This window comes from Hypanus sabinus, chromosome 7 (genome assembly GCF_030144855.1).
Source record: "Hypanus sabinus isolate sHypSab1 chromosome 7, sHypSab1.hap1, whole genome shotgun sequence".
In the NCBI taxonomy this organism is placed as follows: domain Eukaryota; kingdom Metazoa; phylum Chordata; class Chondrichthyes; order Myliobatiformes; family Dasyatidae; genus Hypanus; species Hypanus sabinus.
This window is the reverse complement of record NC_082712.1, coordinates 81898535-81913148: the sequence shown is the minus strand read 5'-3', so window position 1 is coordinate 81913148 and position 14614 is coordinate 81898535. Positions and strand designations below refer to the sequence as shown.

The following is a 14614-nucleotide window of genomic DNA, read 5'->3' as shown; positions in this document are numbered from 1 at the left end:
TGTTACACTAACTACTACACCACGGCACCCCCAATACTCTCTAATGCAGGCATCATCTTAGTGCATCCTCACCAGAGCCTCCATATCCTTCCTGTACAGAAGTCCACACAATACTCCAGATGCAGTTTAACCAAAGTTTTATACAACTGAAACATGAGTTCCCCAATCAATGAAGGCAAGCATGCCATAAGCCTTCTTTACCATTCTGTCTACCTGTGTTGTCACTTTCAGGGAGCAATGACTTGGACCCCAAGATCCCTCTGCACAAACTGAGCACCTTCACCTTATATTGACCTCCCAAAGCACAATACCTCACAGGTGTGCGGTTTAAAACTGTAGTTATATCCATCTGCAACACACACAAAATGCTGGAGGAACTCAGCAGGCCAGGCTGAGGAAAAGTGTCTATGGAAAAGAGTAAACAATTGATATTTCAGGCCAAGACCATTCCTGAAGAATGATCTCTGCCTGAAACATCGACTGTTTACTCTTTTCTATAGATAAAACCTGCTCTGCTGAATTCCTCCAGCATTTTGTGTGTGTAACTTAGGATTTCCAGCATCTGCAGAATCTTGTGTTTGAGATATATCTATCTATTTATCTATTTATTTATTTATTGAGGTACAGTGAGAATAGGCCTTTCTGGCCCTTCGAGCTTTGCTGCCTCAGCAACCCTGCTATTTAACCCTAGTCTAATATCAGGGCCATTTACAATGACCAAATAACCTACCAACTTATATGTCCTTGGACCATAAGAGGAAACCCATGCAGTCATGGGGAGAATGAACAAACCCCTCACAAGCAGTGGCAGGAAATGAGCCCGGGTTGCCTGCACTGTGAAGTGTTGTGCTGGCCACTGCACGATCGTGCTGTCCTATTGCATTAGGCTGTGATAATATGACAGTGAAGGGACAGTTAAGCTCTATTATCTGGGTATTGTGTGTTGCTATTGTCTAATAGCAATATAATGCTGTATAATCAAGTTGTAACATTGGAACAAGTGTCACTGTCGCAGGAGAGTGACACTTCTCTCCCTTGATGGGGAGAGAGAGAGTGAGCCTGTCTGAGATACTGAAGTGCTGGGCTATGGATTGTAGCTTTTGATCGATCAAGGTCTTTTTGGGGGTTTTTGACATTGCTTGCATGGTGGGCTGTTGGAGAGGGGTCGATGCTTCTGCTGGTACAAGGGGTGGCAGGGGGCAAGCTTCTGCTGCAGCTTGTGTGTGGGGGGGAGAGGCAGCTTTGGGGTTCTGATGTTACTGTCATTCATTCTTTGGGGGTTTCTTGTTTTGTGGATGTCTGTGAAGAGTAAGAATTTCAAGTTGTATATTGTGTACATTCTCTAATATTAAATTGAACCATTTGAAAAGGGAGAGGGTTAAAGTGGTCAGTCCTGACACTACTAGAAAGAAGTAGCAAATTGTTTGAAGTTGGAGAATTCCAAATGGGTTCTAAACAACTTTGTGACTGTTGTACTCAACCCCCCAATGCTGTCAGTAGCACCGATGCCCCAATGGCGTCAATGGCACCAATGCCCCAGTGCTGTCAGTAGCACCAATGCCCCAATGGCGTCAATGGCACCAATGCCCCAGTGCTGTCAGAAGCACAAATGCCTCAATGATGTCAATAGCACCAATGTCCCAATGACGTCAATAGCACCAATGCCCCAATGACGTCAATAGCACCAATGCCCCAATGACGTCAATAGCACCAATGTCCCAATGATGTCAATAGCATCAATGTCCCAATGATGTCAATAGCACCAATGCCTCAAAAATATCAATAACACAGATACCCCAATGACATCAGTAGCACCAATGCCCCAATGACGTCAAGAGTGGTTATAATTGTCTTTATGATATAGAAGTATTAGATCATTTAGTCATTCAATTCCACACTGCCATTCAATGATGGCTATATTATCTATCCCCATTCTGCCGTCTTATTTATTCAGTTTGAGATAGAGTGCCTAATTTTTGAGCTGCACCCTCCAGCAACTCACCTTTTGAACCGAAACCTAATCATGGGACAATTTACAATAACCAATTAACCTACTAACTGGAAGGTGCTTGGACTGTGGGTGGAAACCAGAGCACCGAGAGGAAACCAGCGTGCAGATGGGAAGGAACGTACCAACTTGCTTACAGTGGACTATGGAAATGAACTCTGAATGCAGATGCCCCGAGCACATTCATGCTAATCTCGACAGCAGGTGATGGGAGAGCACTACATGGACAACACTTGATGCTGAAGCTACCATTGCAGTTTACAGCAGAAGTGTGAAGTATTAGACGTACCTGAAGCAATCTCGCCGGAGATTCAGTGCGAAGCGTCCTGCCTGATACTCCTGGCCATCCATGACAGACGCCTCCATCTCACTGTCTTCCACAAGTACAGCCATCTCACTGTCCCTCTTTCCCAACATGCTCCGGTCATTTATGTTTGCCGAACCTGATTGAGGAAGAAAGGCACCAAGGTTACAATGGTGACGGGGACATGGGGGAGGACGATATATACAGAGAAGGGGAGACCAGTTAACCTTCTCCCTACCCCTTTGGTAAGTCTGTACAACTGCACCATGATAGCCCAACATTTATACTTAATGCCCTGACTGATGAAGGTCAGCATGCCATAAATCTTTGACCCCACCCTGTCTACTTGTGACGTGGCTTTCAGGGAACCATGTACTTGTAACTCCACAGTTCCTCGTTTCTAAACACTCCCCAGAGCTCTGTTGTGCACTGTGAAAGTCCGACTGTGATTTAACTTCCAAAACGCAGAATTAAGCTCCATTTGCGTATTTCTTGTCCCACTTACCCAAATTAACAAGATTTGATGACCTTCCTCACTGTACTTTCTACTGCCATTTGCTAACTGACTAGCCATGCCCTGGACTCCTGTTGGTAACCATGACAGGTAACAATCAGCACTCACCTATAATCACTTGGCGATCGTCGGCAATTAGCATCTTACTGTGGATGTAGATAAGTTCTGTCACCAGCTTGCTGTCCAGCTCAGCCTGAGTCCTCAGCCCGCAGAATGTGATGTAGCTGACCCAGTTATCCCCCACTGCAAAAGAATGCATGGTGTGAGTGCCTCATTATTGAGTATTTAAAACCATCCTTACTGAATGACAACAGCAACTATTCCCCATCAAACATTTATGAATCCTTCAAGAGGACCACAACCTTGTTGTGGTTTGGAGGCTTGTGTGCCTCAATGACCTGGAGAGCTATGTTGGCTGGAGTCAGGGCTTTATGCTTCGGCTCTTGATAAGAGTCACCCATGGCAAACAGTTTGAAGGGCAGAGGCCAGACCAAGAATGGTTCACCAGTCCTCCAGTTCAGGGCTAACAACCCTGACTGGCCAAAAAAAAAACTGTTACAAAAACAACAATGAAAAATCCTTCTAGATCTGAGTGCGATGATATTCCTGAGTCTCCACCTGGGATTTGTGTAACTGACAGTAATGAAAACCGAGAGGGAACTACTGGCATGATGAAGGAAGTCCCGAACACTGCCAAGATCAAGGCTAACATAGGTTTGGTTTGATAGACAGAGATAGGCCTTCATTGCTGCCCTAAATACCAGTGAGTTGTGGTGAAAGAGAGGGGTCGCACCTCTGGTGGGGGAACATGCCACGTCCTTTTCAGGCGGTTTGCCCACCTTTGGCCTCAAACTCTTGGTGAGATAGGGAGTCGGCTATCCCAGCATGTGAAGACAGACTCCGGTGGATTGAGCAGATGAGACCAATGGAAGGACCAATGGTCGAGAAGATGGTCTCTGCAAGTGTCGTGGAACATGTAGAGCACAAGACACAGAAGATGTCCTGGTCATCCACTGTGCCTAGTCCCATCTCTAGCCATCTCGACTCTTGTCTTGCCACTGGATCCAGATGGGAATTGGGAAGAGTGAGTGAAGCTGACGCTGTGCAACTCTCCCTCATTAAATCCAAATCAAGCGCTAGTCTCAACACCATCCATGATGTTGAGGTCTTCATCGACGACGAAGGACAAAGAGCCAAACACCAGCAGTATAACAGACAGTAATTACATGTACCTTGATAATAAATTTAATTTGAACTTTGGTCATGACCAGACTCATCAGGAATGGACAAGTCGACAGAGGTGGTGGACACAGCCCAGTCCATCACAGGGAAGGCCCTCCTCACCACTGAGCACACCGGGGAGGAGTACTACCACAAGAAGGCAGCGTCCAGCATCAAGGACCCGTGACTGCACGGGTTTCCTCCACACTACTGAGACTTACCAGTTAATTGATCATTGTAAATTGTCCCGTGATTAGCCTAGGGTTAAATCGGGGGTGGCTGGGTGGCGAGGCTCAAAGGGCTGGGAGGTCCTGTTCCATGCTGTATCTCAATCAATAAATTAACCAGATAATTTTATTGGATATAAGGAAATATACCTACTGTATTTTTTCAGACGCTCAACTATTGAATACTCTCCTCTGCACATGGACCTGGATGAAGAGAGATTTAAAGGAGAAATGTTATTTATTTGTAAAACTCGAAACTCTCCCATGATCCACTCTCCTCTCCTACCAGGTTCTTTCCTCTCCAGCCTTTTACCTTTGCCATTCACCTGGCCTCACCCATCATCTTTTAGCTATCTCCCTTCCCCCTATCCCCCACCATTCTATTCTGGCATCTACCCCATTCCTTCCCAGTCCCGATGAAGGGCCTCGGCCCAAAACTGTCTATTCATTTCCATAGGTGCTGCCTGACCTGGGGAGGGAGGGAGGGAGGGAGGGAGGGAGGGAGGAAGGGAGGGAGGGGGAGGGAGAGAGAGAGAGAGAGAGAGAGAGAGAGAGAGAGAGAGTGTGTGAGAGTGTGAGTGTGTGTGTGTGTGTGTGTGTGTGTGTGTGTGTGTGTGTGTGTGTAAAAAAATTAAATGGGCTAAAAGACATTTTAGTGTGAGAGGGGAATAAATCATGGAATACGTGGAAATATGTTGAAGCAATGTATCTCCGATGGGAGCTAACAAGGGTTCCTCAGAGGAAAAACCCCTGGCTCACTCAACCCCTCTTCATCGGACACGCTCTCCAATCCAAGCAGCATCCTGGTAAATCTCTTCTGCACTGTTGGATTGGGTGCAGAGCTGCTATTTTCTTGTACTTGAACTTTCCTATGCTTATTTGTATTTTTAGAAAACCACCCATGTACAGTACTGTGCAAAAGTCTCCGGCACATATAGATAGCTAGGGAGCAGTAATTTTATGTATTGCACTGTACTGCTGCTCCAAAAAAATCATGACATATGTGAGTGATGATAAACCTTATTCTGATATGGATCTCTATTGTGGACGGTGAGTGGGAAGGGGGCAGGGAGAGGGGAATCATGGCTGGGAAAAGGGGAAGGGAATGGAAAGCCCTCCTGTAATAGTCAATAAACCAATTGTTTGGAATCAAATGACCTTGCCTGGTGTCTCAGGGCTGGGTGTGTCTCTACCTGCCACCAACCCCCCCGGCCCTCATACTCCTTCTCTGTCAACTGTCCCACACCACTCCATGGTGCTTCCCCTCACCATTCCCAAAATACTTTTCTCCACAAGATTTACAAACTTGCTCTCCATTCCAAACAGAGTAGGGAGCAGAAGTCTTCTGCACCCTTGTTACATAAGCGTGCCTAAGACTTTTGCACAGTAATTGTTCAGTGAATTTTCCAGTAATTATGATACTGTTGCTTCTGTATTTTTCAAGAAATTTCTTAGTTTTCATTAGGAGGTGTCACATTGCTTGAACCTGGCTATTTTATAGACTAATTTTTACCACTGGAACTTGTGTTATCTCCATTCTGGTATGAGATGAATATGACTACATTTTTTATGCGTCCTTTCTCTGTTCTCTCAATGCTTCCTCTTCCTTGCACTTTCTAAAACAATCATAAATGACAAATTTTATACCTCATCTTGGCTTCTGAAGAGCCTTTGGATGGCTACAGTGCCCTCTCTAAAGATTCCACATCCTTCCTATGAAGAGGCCAGCAGCCTGAGGGATTGAACAGCCCATCACTGTTAAGCCACGTGTGTTGAATTTGAAGCTTCATTGCCCTACAGAATCAGAGTCTGGTTTATCAACACTGACTTAGACGATCAGAGTGAGCAGTCTCAAGTTCCTGGGTGTCAATATCTCTGAGGTTCTACCCTGGGCCCAACATATCGACAGCAGCTACACATAAGTCACAGCAGTAGCTATATTTCGGTAGGAGTTTGAGGAGATTTGATTTGTCACCTAAAACACTCACAAATTTCTACAGGTGTACCAAGGAGAGCATTCTAACTGGCTACATCACCATCTGGCTACTGCACAGGGTCAAAATAAACTACATAAAGTTGTAACCTCAGTCAGCTCCATGGGCACTAGCCTCCACGGCATATAGGACAACAAGGAGTGATGCCTCAACAAGGAGGCATCCATCATTAAGGACCCCCATCACCCAGGTCATGCCCTCTTCTCATTGCCACCGTCAGGAAGGAGGTACAGAAGCCTGAATGCACACACTTAATGATTCAGGAACGGCTTCTTCCCCCCTGCCATCTGATTTCTGAATGGACACTGGACCCATGAACAGCACCTCACTATTTTTTTTTTGCACTACTTATATGTTAACTATTTTATATATATACTTACTGTAATTAATTCATTTTTTTCTCTATTATTTTGTACTGCTGCCTCAAAGACAACAAATTTCATGACATATGCCGGTGATACTAAACCTGATGGAATTTTTTAATGAAGCTCAGGAGCAGTTCACCTTGAACCAGCGGTTGCTGCTGCTTTCCTATTGAATTATACAAAACTCATAACAGCCTCAGTGGGGTAAATACAGGGAGGTCATTTACCCCATGCTCAGCTGCCAATGCCAACCATATGGCTTGACATAAATTTCTAAAATACGGCAGCATAGGGGTTAGCGCAACGCTTTACAGTGCCAGCCATCTGAAGATGGGGGTTCAACTCCCACTGCTGTCTGTACGGAGTTTGTATCGCGTGGGTTTCCTCCGGGTTCTCCGGTTTGCTCCCAGATGCACTGGTTAGGGTAACTGAGCTGTGGGCAATCTACGTTTGCGCTGGAAGCATTTTGGGTTTTGGATGCAAACGACGCATTTCACTTCACGCTCCTAAGTACATGTGACAAATAAAGCTAATCTTTTATCTTTGGTTTGGACAGAGTGTCCCGCGCCACCAATCCAAGAGGAATAACCGTACCGGAATGTGAAGTGCAGTATAGTCTGGATGGAATTCCCACTGCCACTAGAGAGGTCTCCTTCAAAGCCAGGCAACAGGGGGATGACGATGTAGACGCGGTAGTTCTTCTTTGCCCTGGAGAAGTGGAGAGAGGCTGGTTACCATCTCAGGCTTTCAGCATGGAGACAGCATCTTCAAAGCATGGAGTCCACTGTGACCATCCAACACCTGTTAACATGAATCCTATTGTAATCCCCGCATCCCCAGCAGCTCTGCCCAGATCCTACCCCTTGTCCACGCACACAAGGGGGACTAGTTACAGTGGCCGATTAACCCACTGTGGGTGGTGGTGGGGAGATACGTCTCTACCGAAGGAGATGTAAGGCCTGCAGGTCACTCATGGGCAAGGTGTAGCACCTGCTTAGCCTCCATCCCATCCTCCCCACCAATCAGGGTCACGTGGAGCCATGGGAGCAGGTCCTGGTTATGTGACCACTGACACCAGGCAGACAATCTCCGAAGAATATTGATAATGGCTGGGGTCACCTGTCCTGTAAAGACACTGCCCAGAAGAAGGCAATGGCAAACCACTTCTGTAGAAAAATATACCAAGAACAATCATGGTCATGGAAAGATCACGATCGTTCATGTCATACGACACGGCACAGAATGTACAAACATCCCCATCAGCTCTGCCCAGATCCTACCCCTCACCCACACACTGGAGACGCGGGGTTCAATTTATAGTGGCCGACTAACCCACTGACCCTACACATCGTTGGGATGCAGGGAGTAACCAGAGCACCCAGGGAAAATCCACCTGGCCACAGGGACAGTGCGTAAAGCATACCAAGATATACATACATATATACACACACACACACACACACACACACACACACACACACACACAATCAGACCTGGGTCTCTGGGTCTGTGAGACAGCTCCTCTACATATTTTGTCACTGTGCCACCCAAGATTAAGATATCAATTAATCATCTTTAGTAATTGCCTTAGAAGATGAAATGTCACCTGACCACTTCCCTCCATGGATGCTGCCTGACCTGCCTAGTTCCACCAGCAGCTTTTCACTGCACTTCTGGTTGGACCTCGGTCGGCCCTGTAGAGTTGGACAGGCCATTGGACAGATTCCTTCCAATTGATTAGGATGGACCTCGATTATCCACAGTGTGGTATGTCTCCCTATTGGTTCCTTAAGGTTGTCATAGCTAGGGGTGGTAGTGGGGACAAGCTCCCACCACCTATTAAATGATCCCAATGATATGCATCTGAAATAGCCTCTGACAACCAAGTCCAGCTCCTGGCCCTCATGTGCGGTTTAGCTACTCAGCCTGGCAGAACAGTTTTTAGCGACAGAAGAAGGGGCAGAGGCGGGTTACTGGCACCAGTTGCTTCGGGCAGATGAGGCTCATCAGCCGTGGTTAGCAGCTCTGATCTCACACCCTCGCTGCGTTACAGCTATACCCACTCACGAGGAGGGCTTTGTGAGTAAACCCCAAAGAAAACTCCGGAGCTGGAGTCCCTAAAGGAGTTCAACTCTGAATGGCAACTCCTGCGACGCTGCTGGTGCCAAACTGTATCGGTCTCTGCCGTTCCTTTGGGTTCATCAGCTGCGTGGGGAAGGGGAGCCTGCTAAATGGGTAACAGTTTGCCCTCCATATTGTACTGACCTGGCTTGAGAATCTAGACAGCTAGGACGGAACATCCATGGTCGGCCCAGACCGATGGACAGCTCCCTATTGAAATGTAAACATTTCTACATGGGTTCAGCAGCATAGAACATGGGGGACATTTTCTCTGGCTTAGGGGCCTGGAACTTATAGCCACAGTCTCAACATAGGGCGCAGGGCTGAAGCAGGCAACGCACAAGATGCTGGAGGAACGCAACAGGCCAGGCAGCATCTGCAGAGAGGAATAAACAGTCGATGTTTCGAGCCAAAACCCTTCATCAGGTTTCATCACCATTCTTTCTTGTTGAAGAGTCTCGGCTCAAAACATCAACTGTTTATTCCTCTCCACAGATGCTGCCTGGCCTGCCGAGTTCCTCCAGCATTTTGTGGGGTTGCTCTGGATTTCGAGCACCTGCAGAATCTCTTGTGTTTGGAACTGAAGTGGGAGCCTCTTCACTCAGAGGGCAGGTGGGTCTTTGTAATTCTCATATCCGGAAAACTCAGTCACAAAAGAGACAAAAAGTATTAGAAGAACCAAATGACATGCAAGAGGGCAAAGAAATGGCGTTTGAGGTAAAAACGATCAGAACTTGTTGTGTGGTGGAACAGGTCCCTGTTCCTGGTACTTACAAAAATTATCGTCTATTTTAAAAATTGGAGCATTGTGACAAGAATTAGTTAGCAATGAATGACAGGGAACTGTCTGTGTTCCAATATCCACCGTCAATTAATTCAGGAACGATTCAACGGTCCAGTTGGATACTCACAGACTGGAAAAATCCAAGGAGTTACCTGTGTGCTTTGAGGATTCTCTCGACGATCATGTCTCCAATCTGATTGTATACACTGCGCTCGTCTGCGCAGGTGATGAAGAACTGATTCTGTGAGGAAGTGACAACAGGAAGAGAGTGAGAGTGAGAGAGAGAGAGAGAGAGAGAGAGAGTGAGGGTGAGAAACAGTGAGAGACAATGAGAGGGGGGAGTGAGAGAGAGAAGGAGGGGGAGTGGGAGAAGGGGAGAGAGAAGGAGGGGGAGTGAGAGAGAAGGAGGGGGAGTGAGAGAGAAGGAGGGGGAGTGAGAGAGAGAATGAGGGGGAGTGAGAGAGAGAATGAGGGGGAGTGAGGAGGGAGAGAAGGAGGAAGAGTGAGAGAAGGAGGGGGAAGGGGTAAGGGAGGGGAGAGGTGAGAAGGAGAAAGAGAGGGAAAGGTTAAGCACAAATCATGTAAACTGATTGATAAACGTCTAGCTGATCCAATTGCAAACAATTTGTGGGATTGGTATTTCTCAAATACATTGGTAAATTGGCTTATCATTGAAATATGCGTGGAATTCAAAGCATTGCTACCCTCAGTATTAGAACCAGGTTTATTCTGAAATCTCTCCTGGCGAGCTCTGGAGCAATTCACATTGAAATCAGTGAGTAGTGAATCAGTGTGTTATTGACAACTGTATGGCTTGACAGAAATCTCACAAATTTGCCTGTGAACCTTTTGCATGCCATCCATACAAATAATTTCATCACATCTGTACGTTGTAACCATACACAGAATAAAGCGTAACAGTTACAAAGAAAGTTCAGTGCAGGCAGACAAGGAGGTGCAAGGGCCACAGAGGGGCAGAATGAGGTTTATCAAACAAGGTGACTGTTGGATGGTCTGGTAACGGTGGGACAGAAGCTGTCCTTGAGCCTGGTGATAGGTGCTTTCAGGCTTCAGTATCTTCCGCCCAGTGGGAGCGGGGAGAAGAGGAAGAACCCAGGCAGACTCCATAGAGGGGAGGATGATTTGTGCAGCACAGCAGGTCTTCTAATGTCAGAAGCAGATTGCCGATGATGTGGACCATTCGCTGTAACCTGGATGGAGAGGGAGGAGATGGCGGGAAACCAAACGGTGATAGAGGTGGTTACAACATTGTCAACGATGGCTGAGTGAAAATTTATTGAGATATGCCTTGGGATGTTAAATTTCCTTATGTGGTTGCAGGGACAGCAGTCTCTGCTGGGCTTTCCCAGCGATGGGTGTAATGTGCTTGTTTAACTTCAATATAGTGATAATTCGAATGACTCAACAGAGACACAGCCCAACCATTTATTTCAAAGTGGGGGAGGGGAAGGTAGGGGTTGTCAGCAAAAATCAATCCTCATCTCCATTGTCTTGATAGCATTAAGCTCCAAGCACACAATGCTGAAAGATGCTCTACCTCTCTTTGACAGCAGGTCACGTTATAATTGGAGATGAAACCAACTACAGACATGTCATCCGTTTTAATGGATTTATCTGTGGCGGTATAGTCATTTGTATAAAGCGAGAACAGGAGGGGTGAAAGAACACAGCCCTGGGGAGAGCCTCTGCTTATAGACATTGGATCGGACAAGTAGGAACCCAGCCTTACATAGGTTTCCTTCCTGTTAGGAAGTTTGTAATCCACTGTAGGGTACACCTAGCTGGGTTAGCTTCTCAACTTTACTGCTCATAATGCTGCGAGCGTTTGGGGCAGCAATGAAGGTCCTCCTTTTCTGGCAGTGTTCAAGGCTTCCTTCGTCGTGTCAGTAGCTTCCTCTCAGTTCTCACTACTGCCAGTCACACAAGTCCCGGGTGGAGACTCAGGAATACCATCACACTCTGATGTAGAAGGATTCTTCACTGCTGTTTTTGTAAAAATTTTGTTTGACCAGTCAGGGTTGTTAGTCCTGAGCTGAACCCCTGAACCTGGAGGACCAGTGGATCACTCCTAGCCTGGCCTCTAACCTTTGACCTGTTTGTCATGGCTGACACTACCAAGATACAAAGCATAAAGCCCTGATTCCAGCCAACATCGCTCTCCGGGTCATTGAGGCACACAAACCTCCAAACCCTACGACAAGGTTGTGGTTCTCTTGGAGGAGATGGGTTATCTTGCTGGAGAGCAACTCAGTGTTGAAGGCAGAGCTAAAATCCACAAACAAGGTCCTCTCATCGGTGTTTGGGGGAGTCCAAATGTTGAAGAAGGTAATGAAGGCACAAGTTAACTGCGTCCTCAACGGAGCGATTTTCTCTATAAGCAAACTGTAGTTGGTAAAGACCAGGACCAGTATTGGATTTAAGGTAGGCCAACACCAGGTGTTCAAAAGTTTTCATAACTGCTGAAGTCAGAATGACTAGCTGATAATCATTTAAGTCAAATGATCTTGTCTTTATTGTGACCCGGAACGATTGTAGCAACTTTTAAACAGTCTGGAACCCTGCATAATTGCAGGGAGGTGTTAAATATCTCTGTGAAGACAGATGCTAGCTGATCTGCACGATGCCTTGCCTGAGAATAATAGGTGAGACACCATCAGGGCCTACAGCTTTCCTACTGTTCTGTTTTCCGAATAGGTTGTGAATGTCTTCTTGCTTCACAAAAAGTAGAGGGTAAATGAGGGGGAGACTGAAGAAGGTGAATGGGGCTGGAGTGAAGGGGGGATGGTGACAGTGGAGTGGTTGTGAAAGGGAGGGTCTGTAGGAGCTCAGCATGGGGCAGCATGGTAGTGTAGGGGTGAGCACAACACTTCACAATACAGGTGACCCAGGTGTAATTCTCAATGCAGCCTGTTGGAAGTTTATACGTTCTCCCTGTGGGTTTTCCTTCGGGTGCTCCGGTTTCCAAAGATGTACCAGTTAGTAGGTTAATTGGTCATTGTAAGTTGTTCTGTGATTAGGCTAGGATTGAATTGGACGATTGCTAGACGGTGCGGCTCGAAGGGCTGGAAGGGCCTAATCCACAGAGTCTCAATCAAACAATAAATAAATTGATAGGTAAATAGATAAATAAATAACCACTGTGAACCAAGGAAAGATGTAAACAGCATCCTGGTAAATCTTTCCACCATTATTCCTACCTCAATAACAACTTTTCTAAAATAGATTTCCTAGAAAATAGTTTTTTTTTGGGTAATTTAGAGTAATTTTTACATCTGGCACTGTATTGCTACCACAAACCAAATTTCACAACAAATGTCAGAGATAATAAACTGGATTCAACTATATTTCATTCGGAGTTTGAGAGACTTGGTTTGTCACCAAAGACTCTGACAAATTTCTACAGGTGTACCATGGACAGCATTCTGACAGGCTGCATCACCGTCTGGTATGGGGGGGTGGGGGGGCTACTGCAAAGGATCACAGTAAGCTGCAGAGAGTTGTAAACTCAGTCAGCTCCATCACGGGCACTAACCTCCGTAGTATCCAGGATATCTTCAAGGAACGATGCCTTAAAAAGGCAGCGTCCATCATTAAGGGCCCCCATCACCCAGGGCATGCCCTCTTCCCATTGATACCATCAGGAAGGAGGTACAGAAGCCTGAAGGCACACACTCAGCGATTCAGAAACAGCTGCTTCATGGCTGCCATCAGATTGGGTTTTTTGAGCCAACTGCACGATTTGTTCTTTGTGCATTTGGGGTTTGATGTTTATTTTCTTTGAACAGATTCCATGGTGTTCCTTTGTTTCGTGGCTGTCTGTGGGAAGACAAATCTCAGGGTTGTATCCTGCATATGTACTTGGATGGTAAATGTACTTAGAATCTTTGAAAGAATTCCTCCACTTCCTTCTCGTGCTTTGTAGGTATTGGAATGGTGTAGGTTTGCCTGACAGAAATCTCTGCTCTAAAAGTCCAATACATTCACTGAGAACTTGAACACAGATAGATATTGCGGCCTTTACCTCTAAGTATATGAAGTGCTGACTATCGCGAATGACTTGCAAGTAGGCATTGTAGATGGAATTCTCACTTGAACCGCCAGACCAACATTCCAGTGATCGCAGAACCTGGAAAAAAACAAATTAAGATTTTTTTTCTTTTGTATCTGCAGTTTGTTGCCTTTCAAGAACACTACAAACTCATGTTCTCAATATTTATTGTGTATTTATTTATTATTACTATTTTTTTTTGTATTTGCATTTCGCTGTCTTTTGCGCACTGGTGGTCTGTCTGTCCTGCTGATGCTGGTCTTTCTCTCATTCTATAGTGTTTCTTGGATTTACTGTGAATGCCCACAGGAAATTGAATCTCAGCATTGTACATGGTGACATATATGTACTTTGATCATAAATTTACTTTGAACTTTGAAATGTATTATTTAATGGTTGATCAGTCACTAGCAAACACTTTCACCTGTGGAAAACAAACTCTGTATCGTGGAACTCAGTATCAAATTCTCCAATTTTAGGTAACTTGCTCTTTCGTTCTGTATCAGGACTAACCACTTTTACCTACCCCAAATCTCTCTCTCTCTCTTTCCTTTTGAACTGCTTTGTCGAGCACCTCCGCACCATTCACCAAAATCGGGACTTCATGGCGGCCAAACCTTCTAATTCAGATTCCTGTTCTGACGTGTCAGTCCATGGTCTACTCTTGTGCCAAGATGATGCCACCCTCCGTGTAGCAGCTACACCTTATATTCCATCTGGGTACCTACCAACCCAATAGCATGGATATAGATTTCTCCTTTTGATGAACAAATGCTCCACCCTATCTATTACTTCCCCCAGGTCACCTCCTCCTTCCCTTTCTCCTATGGTTCACTCTCCTCTCCTATCAGATTCCTTCTTCTTTAGCCCTTGACCTTTCCTACTCACCTGGCTTCACCTATCACCTTTCAGCTATCCTCCTTCCCCTCCCCCACCTTTTTATTCTGGTGTCTTCCACCTCCCCTTTCAGTCCTGATGAAGTGTCTGGGCTCAAAACATTAACTGTT

General features: G+C 45.9%; 1 protein-coding gene across 2 annotated transcripts in view; it reads right to left on the bottom strand.

Moving 5' to 3' along the window:
* LOC132396902 (phospholipase D1-like) overlaps window positions 1-14614 on the bottom strand; it is a 176501-nt gene that overhangs the window by 10044 nt on the left and 151843 nt on the right. For both annotated transcript variants that reach the window (XM_059974974.1, XM_059974975.1), the window contains exons 18-23: window positions 13581-13685; window positions 9691-9779; window positions 7228-7341; window positions 4429-4478; window positions 2935-3069; window positions 2298-2451 (exon numbers count right to left, since the gene is read on the bottom strand). In XM_059974974.1, coding sequence (XP_059830957.1) covers window positions 2298-2451; window positions 2935-3069; window positions 4429-4478; window positions 7228-7341; window positions 9691-9779; window positions 13581-13685 — 647 coding nt within the window. The remainder of the gene's footprint in view (window positions 1-2297; window positions 2452-2934; window positions 3070-4428; window positions 4479-7227; window positions 7342-9690; window positions 9780-13580; window positions 13686-14614) is intronic.